At 39.3% G+C, this 13852-nt stretch overlaps 1 protein-coding gene across 1 annotated transcript in view; it reads right to left on the minus strand.

The window, feature by feature from the left end:
- Positions 1-3612: 3612 nt before the first annotated feature.
- The window catches only part of RXFP2 (relaxin family peptide receptor 2), a 69979-nt gene continuing 59739 nt past the window's right edge, over positions 3613-13852 (minus strand). The window contains exons 17-18 of the mRNA XM_007520292.3: positions 10682-10900; positions 3613-4905 (exon numbers count right to left, since the gene is read on the minus strand). Coding sequence (XP_007520354.1) covers positions 4646-4905; positions 10682-10900 — 479 coding nt within the window. The 3' untranslated portion in view covers positions 3613-4645. The remainder of the gene's footprint in view (positions 4906-10681; positions 10901-13852) is intronic.

Here is a 13852-nt window from a genome sequence, read left to right on the forward strand (position 1 = left end):
AGTCCCTGGGGGATCTTCTTTATTCGGAAAACTCTGAATGATATAGGTATTGTTATGGGTTGAATTATGTCTTTTTGAAAAGTACACTGAAGTCTTAACCCTCAGAAGCCATAGATGTGGCCTTTTTGGAAACAGATTTTACATAGTCAAGTTAAACTGTGCTCATATCAAGCTACTTTTATTTTTGTTTTTTTCCTACCAGAGCACTGCTTGGCTCTGGCTTATGGTGATGTGGGGATGGAACCTGGGACTTTAGAGCCTCAGGCATGAGAGTTTCTTTGCATAACCATTATGCTATCTACCTTCACCCAAGTTGGTTCTTTATGCAATGTAAAAAACATTAGAAGAATTTTCCTCATGACATCAGGTTTGAAGATTTTAAAACATTATTATTGCAACACATAGCTAGTGCCTGGAAAATAGAAGGTTGATTATAAATAGAAAAATAGAAACATTGATTATAATTTCTTTCACAAAGAAAGCCTCCCCAGGGGCCAGGCCGTGGTGCACCTGGTGCATCAATTGAATTTTCTCGGGTTCTCAAGGTAAGAGGTGACATTAGGGGCCGGGCCAGATTTATCAGACAGCAGAAGAATCCAGTTCCTGAATCTACCTTTGGTCACTTGGCATTATTATTCTCTGCTTGCTCTCTGTAATTTATTTCTGTCATATGTCAGATGGGGTTATACCCCTAAGAATAATCTAATACAAGTGTTTATCGAGTAACTGGTTTTGGTCAAGTTAGAGGATTTTTATTATTTATTTAAAATATGTATATTTATTTATTATTGGATAGAGAAAAAGAGGAGTTGAGAGGGGTGGGGGAGACAGAGAGAGAGAGATAGAGAGACACCTGTATCCCTGTTTCACTACTCATAAAACTTTCCCCCTGCAGGTAGGGACCAGGGGCTTGAACCTGGGTCCTTGTACATTGTGATGTGAGCACTTAACCAGGTGTACTGTCGCCATCCCCTCCCCCCCCAAAAAAAAGGATTCCTACCAGTGAGGATTTTTAGAACATTTCTCTAGAACTTTGAGATTCTTACTGAAAAAAATTATTTTTATTTTATTTACTTATTATCATTATTTATTTATTGAATAGAGACAGCCAGAAATTGAGAGGGAAGGGGGAGATAGAGAAGGAGAGAAACAGAGAGACACCTGCAGTCCTGCTTCCCCACTCTCAAAGCTCTTCCCTTGCAGGTAGGGCCTGGGAGTTTGAACCCAGGTCCTTGCACATTGTTAACATGTGTATTCAACCAGGTGTGCCATCACTTGGCCCCTGAAAAAAACATTTAAAATGATAACAGTTTAATATTTTGTTTTCCTGCTTCAGAAATTAGCATTATCATTATCAGATATGCATCTTCCATATTTCCTAGGCAAGAAGTCTGACAATTGACATATAAACAGATTAATATAAAAAGAGATCTTTGTAGTCATAATTCCTTTCTTATTCACCAGAGCACTGCTCAAATTTAGTTTATTGTGGTGCCATAGATTGAATCTGGAACCTCCAAGCCTCAGGCTTGAAAGTCTGTCACACAACCACTATGCTATCTTCCCAGTCCTGTCATCTTAAATTTGAAGTGATGTTTATTGAATGCTTACATTGTCATGGGAAGTAAATCATCCACCGGCATTTTTATGCCATGTGGGAATACTGGGTCTAGAAAATAAAACCTCAACTGAACCATATAAAATATGGTTATCTGCTAAAATCAAACATATTTTCCAAGTTTTTCTTTGTCCACAACAGTATAGATGAGGCTATAAATCAAGACAAGTTTGTAATAAGTGTAATAAGTGTTTGTAAGAAGTGTGGGCATACCATTGGCTGATATATAACTTCCGTTTACCTGTGAGAGATGCCTCCAAGTGCTCTGAAGCATCTGAACTTGTGCCTCTCATGTCTGCAACTCAGCACAGAAGACCAGACATCACAAACACAGGTTCCAAATGCCTGGTTCATGGTCATGCCTGATGCTTTTCATGAAGAGACACACTTCTGGTAAGATTGAACTACTGTAGGTTCAGAGGCTCTTTTTTTTTTTTTTTCCCCGAACACAGCTCAGCTTTGGTTTATGGGTGATTGAATGTGGGACTTCGGAGTCTCATGCATTAGAGTCTTTCTTTTTTTTTTTTTTTTAATTTATTTATTGGCTAGACATAGCCAGAATTTGAGAGGAAAGGTGGTTATAGAGAGGGGGAGAAGGAGAGAGACAGAGAGACACTTACAGCACTGCTTCACCACTCATGAAGCTTTCCCCCTGCAGGTGGGGACCTGGCTCCTTGTGTACTGTAATATGTGCGCTCAACCAGGTGCACTACCACCTGGCCCCAGGGCTATTCTTTATTTACTATCATAAATTTGGGAAAAATTAGGAAATACATCATATGGTCAAGGACTGGAAAAAGGCATTTACTAAATGTCTATGCATATAGAAAAGAAGTTATCAACTAATCACAGAGAAGTGAAAAGACAAGGTGGAAGAAAGCTGAAGAAAGCCAGAAACCGTAAGGAAAAAGGGTAGTCTAGTCAGTGGGTAGGGATGCTGTTTTCTAAACCTAATAGGTATATTTTACTGATGTAAGCAAGATCTCAGTCAAAATGAAGGAACTCATGTGATGATTTCAGTCAATACTTAGTTGGAAACAAGTAAATTATCAGAACACCTATGACCCTTAAGTGTTGAGCTTTTTTCTTTTGGACAAAGGACATCTTGTTTAATATGCAGTAGCAGGTGTCCTAGTGTTGTCTGTCAGCCTCTTACATTTCATCTCATTAAAGGAACTCAGAATGAAGTGAACAGAAAAGAAATTAAATTATTGCCTCATGCTTTGGAAAAAGAGGGAAGATAAAGAACAAATGTAAGATATATCTTGCAAATTCAGGTGATATGCTGCCTAGCTGTATTCATCTTTAATTAATTAATTAATTAATTAATTAATGTATTTATTTATTGCCTCCAGGGCTATCACTGGGGCTTGCTGCCGGCACTATGAATCTACTGCTCCTGGAGGCCATTTTTTATTGGATAGGACAGAGAAGGGGGAGATAGAGAGGGCAAAAGAGGGCCCGGGTGGTAGCACACCTGGCTGAGTGCATGTTACAGTGCCCAAGGACCTGGGTTCCAACCCAGTCCCCACCTGCATGGGGAATTCTTTGCGAGTGGTGAAGCAGTGTTGCAGGTGTCTGTCTCTCTCCCTATCTCCCCCTTCCCTCTCTATTTCTGGATGACTCTATCCAATAAATAAAGATAATTTAAGAAAGAAAAAAAAGAAAGGGACATTTTAAAAAAGAGAGGGGAGAAAAAGACATCTGGAGACTTGCTTCACCACTTGTGAGGTGAGGGTCCACCCCTCTGCAGGTGGGGAGCAGAGGGATCAAACCGGGATCCTTGCACAAGTCCTTGCACTTCTACTATATGCGCTTAACCAGGTGGCCACCACTGGTGTCTCCCACCCTGCCCACACACACACTCCTAAGCTGTATTCTCCGGCAGTCTTTGTTGAACTTAAAATACTATCTGGACAAATGCAAAATATAATTTTATTTACCTGATTCTTTTGTTCACATGTAAACTTTCAGTATAAAAAAACAGGTCCAGTTCTTTACAAATACTTTTCACCTTAAGAAACAAATCAAATGTACTGACCATGCTGTTAAACAAACAAACAAAAAACAATGGGAATTTATTTGAATAAGTAAGTGGTCCCAAATCAGAGCAAGTTTTAGCTCTGTTTATGGTGGTGCTGGAGATTAAAACTGGAACAACTGAACCTCAGGTGAGGAAGTCTCTACACATTGCCATTATGTGATCTCCCTGGCCCTTAAGCTGTTCTTAAGCCCCTTTAACACCTTTTCTCTGTGTGTTCAATGTAGGTAGAACTTCCGAACAATATTATACAGCTGTCACAGAGTGATGCTTTAAAATGTAGAACAACAAAAATTTTTGATATTTGGTGTGTTCAATTTTCCCTTGTGGCCTGGGCATCCTTAAGAACAATAGTTTATTGGACGTCTCAGCTTTTCTAATGCTAAACAAGAGCTGAGATGATTAGTGGTGCCAGGTGTCCTCTGTGAGTGTATTTTGTCATTTCCCGGCTTTCTAAGAGCTCCTCCAAAGTTGCTATGACATCACTTTCCAAGGGCAAGTCCTATGGTGGATAGGCATCTTGGAAATTCTCTGCTATCAGTCCTGCTTTTTACTTGACATTGAAAAGGCAAGGGAAAAAGATGTTAGGCTTATGTTATTATGGCCATACTGGTGTTAGATGTCATGAATGTTGTTATTTGATGGACAGTGCAATTCTATTGAAAAGCATGCCAGCATGGTGCTTTCACTGGCTAGGCCGGTAGTTTTGACAAACTAGAGCTCAACGGCAGCTCAGCCTGCTACCTATGGATTCACTTGTGCACTTCAGACTTGTGATGGTGAAAGAGGACCATTAGCTGTAGCTCTTAGCACAGCTGATCAACAGCACAGCTGCCACTGAAATGTAACACCAGAAACCATTCTTCTGTGCTCTCCGTGCAGAAAGGCTTGCCAGTGGTAAAGGTGAAAAGCATTACAGATGCCATCTCCCAGATGCTGTGCTGCTTCTTCTAGATAGTCCACTGAAAATGCCTGGATCCAAATTACTAGGAAATTGGTTTCACTGTGCTGTCCCCAAGGGTAATTTTGTTCAAAACTCCAAGTTTAAATGAAGAAGAGTCATCTGACCACACAATGGATGCAGACAAACTTTTGTTTTTAGTTTTGAAGATGTTTTTCCTCCGATGTTTGTGTAGCAGCTGTTTCAACTTGTCCTTGAAAAAGCTAGTTGTGAGAGTGTAGAGGATTGGGTTCAAGGCACTGTTTACTGGCAGGAAAAAAATAACGATCCAGGAAGTGATTGTGCCTGGAGACGAAAAGAAAGTGTGAAAATAGAAGTTGAAGATAAAATGTATACACCATGTACGTCCATTTTGTACTCCATGTTATTGCTCACAGAGCTACCTAATTCACTAAGATTTTTCACCCGACTGAAGTTTCTGTTGTTGTTTTTAGATAACCATAGGAGCTATGCAGTCATGGCCCTGACATTTATCTTTCTTGGGTTTCAGTAACTATTTCGTAGGCTATTGTATACAAATGTGAGGAGGTATGTGAAGACATTTCATGAACTGCAATCTGACACATAAAGCATTTTTCTTGCTAGTAGTACTGCCTTTAATTATAGGTGCATAACAAATGAAGAACTGAATCTTAGTGAGTAGAGCAGTATCTAGAAACCCCCTCATCTGGCCTGACCTTGGATTTAATCTTAGTCCTGAGGTCAAAGTACCTCACCTCAAATTCCTGCTATTCTATTCAGAGTGAGGTCTGAAGATTTAAAGAGCAAAGAGGTATGCATCCTTCATGGCACCTTTACCCCCAAGTTGGGGGTGAAACTGTTTTGAAGACACGTCATGGGGAGATGAGGACTTGTGCCTATGTGCCAGTAATTACACTGTAAGCCGTGATTCCCAAGTAGATTGATTTGGAAAAAATAAAGGCATGCATTTTCTAAACACAATGCATTTTATTTTGGTGTCAGGCTTTACAAACCGAATACTCATAAACTAATAAAAGGAATATGTCAGAAAAATTGTTTGTGAAGGACTGCAAAGACAATGTCCTTTGCAAGAATAGTTGGCCCCTGAATACCACAATTTGGTTTGAAATGCCTGGATCCACTTATCTACCAGTTTTCTCCTAACCACAAGATGGAAACTGACAGTGTCGACAGACAAATGCAGTGCAGTACTGTAATGCATTTTCTCTTCCTTGTGATTTTCTTAATAACATTTTCCCCATAACTTATTTTAAGTAGACAGTGTATGAAAATACGACCTACACAAACATGTTAATTCACTATTTGCTTTATTGGTCAGGCCTTTCTTTTCAATGACAAACTGGTAGATTTTTTAATAACCTGGGAGACATTGGCACCCCAAACTCTTCATTGTTTATGGGTTGACTGTCAACCATCTACTGGGTTACAGTGAAATGAGATTTCTACCTTGAAATCAAACTGCTTGTAGGGTCAGACACTTCTTAGATTTGTGGTCAAGAGAAGGCAAATCATCTAAGCTCTCTCAGACCTCAACTGCCTGAAGATAGTTCCTTGACAGTAGCCAGAGGGAAAAGGGCTGGGGTTGTTTTTTTCAACACTAATATCTGTGGTTCTCCAGCCCCAGCAGACTGTGCTCCACTTCCTACATCTTTAACATTTCAAAGCACTCCTAACTCTGGCAAGCATGACCACGGTGATGTTCTTTCTCAGGCTCCTTTGTCACTTTCTTCTTTCTACTCTTAGCATTTTCTTGTCCTGTAGAGAGTACAATATGCTCTCTAGACTTGTCTCCCCTCCCTCCCTCCCTTCTCCCATCCCTCCCTTTCTCCTTTTCTCTCTTCTTTCCTCTTCTACGTTTTGTTTTTCCAGTTCCTTTTTGACTTTATCTGAACTCTCCTTCTTTCTCTCTTCCCTCTTTTCCCTTCTGCTGTGGTATCTGCCATCCTCCTTCCCAAGTTCATCTTTTCTTGCTCCTCCTTATTTCTTCAACTGTAAAAAGTATAAAAGGGAAACTACTGGGCCTAGCAAATCTTGGACCGAAAAATTTTATATACAATTTTACTCTCCATCGTTTAAAGAATTGGATGATAAAAGCAACTTGTGATGGGCAATTAAAGCAAGTCATTTTCTGTTGTGTCTGCAGAGGAAGTTGTGATTAGAGTGAGGTTTCTTATCCAGTCGCAGGGGGACTCATGTAACGTCAGCTGGTGAGTTCTGAAACATAGAGGCTAAAGCTTTTATTTTTAGAAAATTTTTATTAAATTATATTATTTATTTATTATAACAAGAGAAATACAAAGAGAAAGGAGAGAGAGAAAGAGAGACACCAGACCACTGCTGTGCTCTGGCTAATGGTTGTGCTGGGGATTAAACCTAGAACCTCAGAGTCTTAGGCATAAAGGTCTTTTGCAGAACCACAAAACCATTATGCCATCTCCCCAACTCTTATTTAATAAATTTACAACTGAGCTGAGGAAACAGTATAATGGTTATGCAAGTGACTTTCATACCTGAGGCTCTGAGCTCCCAGGGTCAATCCCCAGCACCACCATAAGTCAGAGCTGATCAGTGCTCTGATATTTCTCTGTGTCTCCTTCTTTCTGTATCTATTTTTAATTAAAAATAAATAAGGAAAATATTTTCAAAATATCAAAAATGTTAACACTTATTTTATGAGAGAGAAAAGTCAGAGTACCATTCCAGAACATGTAGAGCTGGGGATCAAACAGGGAGCCCCAGACATGTGAGTCCAATGCCTCACCAGTTTAGCTATTTCCTGGCTATATAAAGTTTTTCCTATGAACTGACACCAGCTAATATCAGTGACATACTGTTAAATAATGCTCTGTGAAGCCCGGTGGTGGCTCAGTGGTCGGGTGCAGGGCCTGTAAATGTGAGATCCCAAGCTAGATCCTGGCACTGCCTATGTTAGAGTGGTGCTCAGGTCTCTCTCTCTGTCTTCTATTATCTCTCATTAATATAACTAGTTAGCATAGTTATATATGATATTATAATATTTTTACTTAGCTAGGTCATATACAACTATATTGTATATCATATATAAGATAATGTATTATATTCAATATTATATATAATACAACTAACATAAATAAATACTTAAGATAAATAACAGTATGTGAAATTCCCCAAGGGAAGATAAACAAATCATGGTAAGGGTGTAGAGCACAGGGCTTGCCACACATGTGGTCCTAAGGCTCTGAGTTCAGCCCTTGGCAACACATGGCCAGAGTGATTTTTCTGGTTCTCTCTTGTTAATAAATAAACAATATTCTTAAAAAATACACATGGGCTCCACCCTACTAAGGCTGGTGATCTAAAGGGGTAGTGGATACATTAAAAATAACACTGGCATATGGCATTTAAATAAAACCAATAAGGGAGGTGCAACCATTAAAATAACACTTAAGCGGTTGTGTTGGATGGGAGTGTACCAGGGAGAGCTTGGAATGGTAGCATGGAAGAAGGCATAAGTGAAAAATGAGGGGAGACAAAGCAGCGCACTATCCAAGTGAACTACTTCACTGGCCCTAGAGTCTTGTTAGTTGAATGTATAATCCAGATCCAGGAGACGACTTCAGCAAAGGCAAAATATCAAATAACCACAGACGAAAAAATAATCCATTCAGTGATTCTAATGGCTCTGGATCACAGAATATGTGAGAGTGGGAAGGTAGGTATAATGTTCATCCCGGCCACTGAATTTTTTTCAGTCAAGGGAGGTCAAAGCACATTTTAGTCCTATTGACTGAAATGTTAGGATGTAAAAATTGAGATGTCCAGGAAGCTATGATAGGCCAGAGACTGTTCATGAAGCCCCATCTGTGGCTGTTAATACATAATTAACTCTGCTCTTTGCATGAAAGTATTTGCCCCCAAGTGATTGCACACAAATTCCTACAGCTGCTGCTCTGACCATCCAGCAATGCCTCCCAGCTAGTCACCCTTGATCTTTCCTTCTCTGTCTTATGACGCCTGAGAGACCCCTATGCCAAGCAGGGAGACAAGCTGAGGCTCAGAGGAGGCTGTGTGTGTGAGGTGCCATTTTACATACAGCTTGACAAGGCCTCTCATGGCACTGTAACAAACTATAGAAATGATCCCTGAGGGAGTTCGGCGGTAGCGCAGTGGTTTACGCGCACGTGGCGCAAAGCGCAAGGTCCGGCCTAAGGATGCTGGTTCAAGCCCCTGGCTCACCCCACCTGCAGGGGAGTCGCTTCACAGGCAGTGAAGCAGATCTGCAGGTGTCTATCTTTCTCTCCCCATCTCTGTCTTCCCCTCTTCTCTCTATTTCTCTCTGTCCTATCCAACAATGACGACATCAATAACAATAGTAACTACAACAATAAAAAAACAAGGGCAACAAAAGGGAATAAATAAATATTAAAAAAAATTTAAAAAAGGAAATGATCCCTGAAAGTATAGTCTTCATGACATTGTATATAAATTAATATCACAGTTTGCTACTTGAGCTTTCATCATTGGCTTATAAAGGTTTCTGAGGTGTGAATCCTGTCAACAGGGTAGCAAGATGAGTGAGTAGGGACTTCTGCCCTCAATCAGCTCCCCAAGCCCAGTGGTGATCAACTAAATCCTTGGATCCTGAATCCAAGGCTATGAACTAGAATATGCTAAAGAACTTGGTTTTGCCTGATCAAAAATATATTTCAAATATATTAATATTTTATGGAAAATTGGATCTTAAATTCAGATCTAGGTGTATCATGGGGTAAACCTTCAATAGGTTGAAACAGTGAGCTAAAGACAATGCTAAACTGTTCTGGGTAGTATCTAGCTGGCTCTGAAGTTCAAGTTCCAAACAGGGCCTCAAGCAATAGCCTGAGCCAACAGATGAATCTCTGGTTGAAAAAGGGCCTGGGTGGAGAAACTGGCCTTTGGGATGGAGCACTTCTACAGAACATTAAGGATGCCACAGTCCACAGTGACAAAGAATGTGAAAGTATCCAAGTTTGCAAGCCTTAAATTCACAGGGGATTCTGTCTAAAATACCTAATGTGTAGGTCTTAACTTCTACAGACTAATTCAGAGGCCCAGGATAGAACCTCTGAATATATATATTTGTAATTGCCACCAGGGTTATTGCTGAGCCTCAGGGCCTGAAATACAAACCCATGGCTACCAGTGACCATTTCCCTCCTCTTTTTTATTAGGAGGGAAGATAGAAATTGAGAGAAGAGGGAGAGATAGAGAGAAAGAGACAAAGAGAGATACCCCTCATGAAGCGTTCCCCTGCAGGTGTCTAGGGGCTTAAACCTAGGTCCCTGTGCATGGTAGTGTATACACTCAACCAGGTGCCCCATCACCTGGCCTCCTTTTTTTTTTTTTTTCTTTTTTTTGCCTCCAGGGTTATTGCTGGGACTCAGTGCCTGCACTATGAATCCACTGCTCCTGGAGGCTATTTTTTCCCTCTTGTTGCCCTTGTTACTTATTGGTGTTGTTATTATTGTTGTTGTTATTACTGTCATTGTTGTTGGATAGGACAGAAAGAAATTGAGAGGGGGAGGACAGAGAGAAGTAAAGAAAGATAGACACCTGTAGACCTGCTTCACCACCTGTGAAGCGACCCCCCTGCGGGTAGGGAGCCAGGGGCACCAACCAGGGTCCTTACGCCAGTCCTTATGCTTGGCGCCATGTGCACTTAATCCACTGCACTACTGCCTGCCCCACCCCTATTTTTTAAGTGGAAATTATTAGTGATTTAAAAGTGGTTTACCAGATTATACAATTACATGGGTATATTATATTTTATTTTTGTTGTATGTTTTTGCTGAAGAACTAGCTAGGTAGAAGGAGGACCCTAAGATTTAATTTTTTTATAGCTCCTATTTATGTATGTTTGTTATTTTTGTCTGGATTGAGCCAATATTCTACTAGTAGCTTAGCTACTGCTTATAAAATACATGGAAATAATGGCTTGTTAAAGTTGTAGGTATTTATGGAGAATGTACTACATATAAGGCACTGTACTATAAACCTGACCTCATAAAAGAAAAAAATACCAGAATACACAGTGTACTTGGGGATAAGAGAAGAGACTGACCTGGTATTTCCAGCTGGAAAAGAGACAGCAATTTAACTACAAATACAGGAATCCAGCAGATGGCATCAGAGAACACAATAAAAAAGAAACGATTTGCAACAGCCACCTCTCTTCCAATGTGATTCCTCACTTCCGAAGTCTGCAAGGCAGTTTTTTTAATGGAACAGAACATAGTAATATAGGCAAACACAATGATGAGAAAAGCCAGCAAGTTCACACCTGTTGGGAAAAGGATATCTCTTAACATCTCAGGTGTATTCAGTTAGCAATCAAAATATCATGTCACTTAGATGTTCAAATTGGCGCCTCCAAACCTGGTACTTCTGAGAGGCATTCTTTTGGATAAACCCAGTGATGCTCAACTAAAATCCTGAATCCAAGGCTATGAACTAGAATATGCTAAAGAACTTGGATTTTCCCGAACAAAAATATATTTCAAATATATTAATCTTTTATGGAAAATTAGATCTTAAATTCATGGGGTAAATTTTAGTTTAGTTTCTATTTACTAATTTTTTTGTAGTAGGAAAAATCTCTATTTTCATTTTAAGCTCCCTGCAAGCTTAAAGAATTGCTATAATAATATAAATACCTCAAAAATAAAGATGACCTCATTTTTTTTTCTTTTTTAATTGCCACTAGGGTTACTTCTGGGGCTCAGTGCTTGCATGAAAACATGGGAATCCATCATGCCTGTTGGCCATTTTTCCTTTTTGTTCTTTACTTGATAGGGCAGAAAGATATTGAGAGGGGTGGGAAGGGTAGACAGGGGGAGAGAGACACCTGCTGTACTTGCTTCACCACTCATGAAGCTTTCCTCCTGCAGGTGGGGACCAGGGGTTTGAACCACGTCCTTGTACATGGTAATGTGTGCACTCAACCAGGTACTTCACCAATTGGCCCTGGTAGAATAGCTTTAGCATGTCAAGAAAACATTAATTTTAGAATCATCATTCTTAATATTTTTGGTTTTAAAATAGTGCACAGGACCCAAATGAATTTTATTTTTTATTCAGATTTATTAGTGTAATTTAAACTGGTATGTCCAGAAACTTTATAAGTATTTAAAAACAGGAAAGTAGAAAAAAATTCATCACATGGTACACTCTTTTAGGGTTGAATATGCCAGATACTTTACACATAACAACATTTTTATAGAACTGACTTTTAAGTCATTTTCATTCTTTTTATATGAAAATTCAGAGTATTTTAGTGCTCAGAACGAAAAAAATTGCATAATTTCAAGTTGTCTTCCAAAACGTCCAGCTGAACCTAAGCTGTATATAAGACTAACGAGGGACGATATTATAATTCAATGTATTCTGTTGTTATTAACCCAAATACTTCTTATTCTATTAAACTGAATTATAATTCTACACACTAGAATTTTATAAGATTGTATTACTTAGTTCTAGTGTCAGAAAGCTAAGAGTAAGATGAAATGGCATTAAAAAATGATCTTTTGGTACAGGTTTTAAAAACAGACTTCTGGGAAAAGATCAAAATTACATGTTAAAACTAGATGAGAATATATGGAAACTACTACCCTTGCATTTTTTCCTTAAACCTGAATCTATTCTAAGAGTTTACGTATTTAAGAAGTTTCTTTTTTCCCCAACATTCTATGAACAGAAGAGCTCTAGGACTCTTTACAGGTAATCTATGTGTATACTATAGTAGTGAGGAATGATGTGTGTGTTTGTGTGTGTGTGGTCTTTTTTTCCCCTTTTAAATCCATCTTGAATATATTATCAGGGGCTAAAATACTTTTAGAAGTTTCCCCTATCTGTAAGGATTCAGGCAAAGCAATTTCTTTTGCCCTTCATGCAAGCCCAACTTTGTGCCTCTAAGTTCATTCTTCCTCCTCCTCTTCTTCTCTCTCCCTCTCTCTCTTTTCTGGAACACAATCTGTACATCAAGTTAATTAAAGCACCTTTGTCCCTCTGTTTGAATCCATTTCTATTAGGGAGCCTTTGCTGGTCCTTAGATCTGGGGTTTCTAAGACATCCTGTATTCCTCCTTCATGGCATTTGTCAGCCTGTGATGTAAAGATGTGCTTATTTATCTTCATTGTTCTTCTGGGGGAAGGTCTGTGGGGACTGATCTACTGTATCTCCAGTACCAAAAATCACGATTGGTGTATATAAGGTACATTCTAAAGTCCATTCTAAAGCAACGAATGTAATGTGACGTGTGTGGTGGTGGATGCCTGCGTATGTACGTGCACCTATGTGTATATGCATATGTGTGTGTGTGCATTTGCACAGGTGACAGAGGGTCCCCATCAAGTACCCCTATGCTAGGAAAAGGTTAAAATGTCCTAGAAGTGACATATGTAGACGAAATAGCTACCTGTAAAATAGGTAGTGCTATAAAATCATTCGAGTACTTTTTCGCCCACCAAAGGAAGAAGAAAAGAACTAGATGGAGAAAAGCTGGGGTCAGTGGTTAAGGCCATTTTATGATGGCTTTAAGTGACTAATTTAAACCTGAATTTAGGAGTATTAGTGGAGAATCATTAAACATCTCTGAGCATGGTCACACATACACAGGACTTCTGGTAGGGCGGTCATAAAAGTGTTCTTGGAGAGATATATGGGAAAGGGAAAGCCTTAGAGGCCACAAGGTTAGGAACGGCTAATGTAATCCTTCAGGGTTGACGTAGTAAGTTTTTAAATGAAGGTGACAGCAGTGTGTAGGGAATGAGAGAAAGAAAAGTCAAATGTGTATTTGAAAAACAACATAGAAAAGAGTTTGTTGCTTGCTTAGATTATGGGAGAAAATGAGAAGTGGGGAATGAAATGTAATTCAGCCCTACTTAAAGAGCAGATGTAGAAATGGCCTTTCTTTTTTTTTGGCCACCAGGGTTATCGCAGGGGCTTGGCGCCACCACTACAAATCCACCACTCCCACTGGGGAATGGCCTTAGTTTTTAGCAAGAGAAATACCTATTAGATAGTTAAACAATTTTTTGTTTATTTTTAACTTAAGGATTAAAATTTTCATCTATTTGTAACAGAGGATGCAGAATTCTCTTTACTAAACAAGAATGGGGTGGGCTAAAAGAAAGTGAAACACCACATGTTATCAGACATCTAACTTTAGGATTGCATTTACAAAAAGGAAATAGATTTTGATGGTATTTTCATGTGGATAATCCTCTGTTAGTAA

This window comes from Erinaceus europaeus, chromosome 5 (genome assembly GCF_950295315.1).
Source record: "Erinaceus europaeus chromosome 5, mEriEur2.1, whole genome shotgun sequence".
Classification (NCBI taxonomy): domain Eukaryota; kingdom Metazoa; phylum Chordata; class Mammalia; order Eulipotyphla; family Erinaceidae; genus Erinaceus; species Erinaceus europaeus.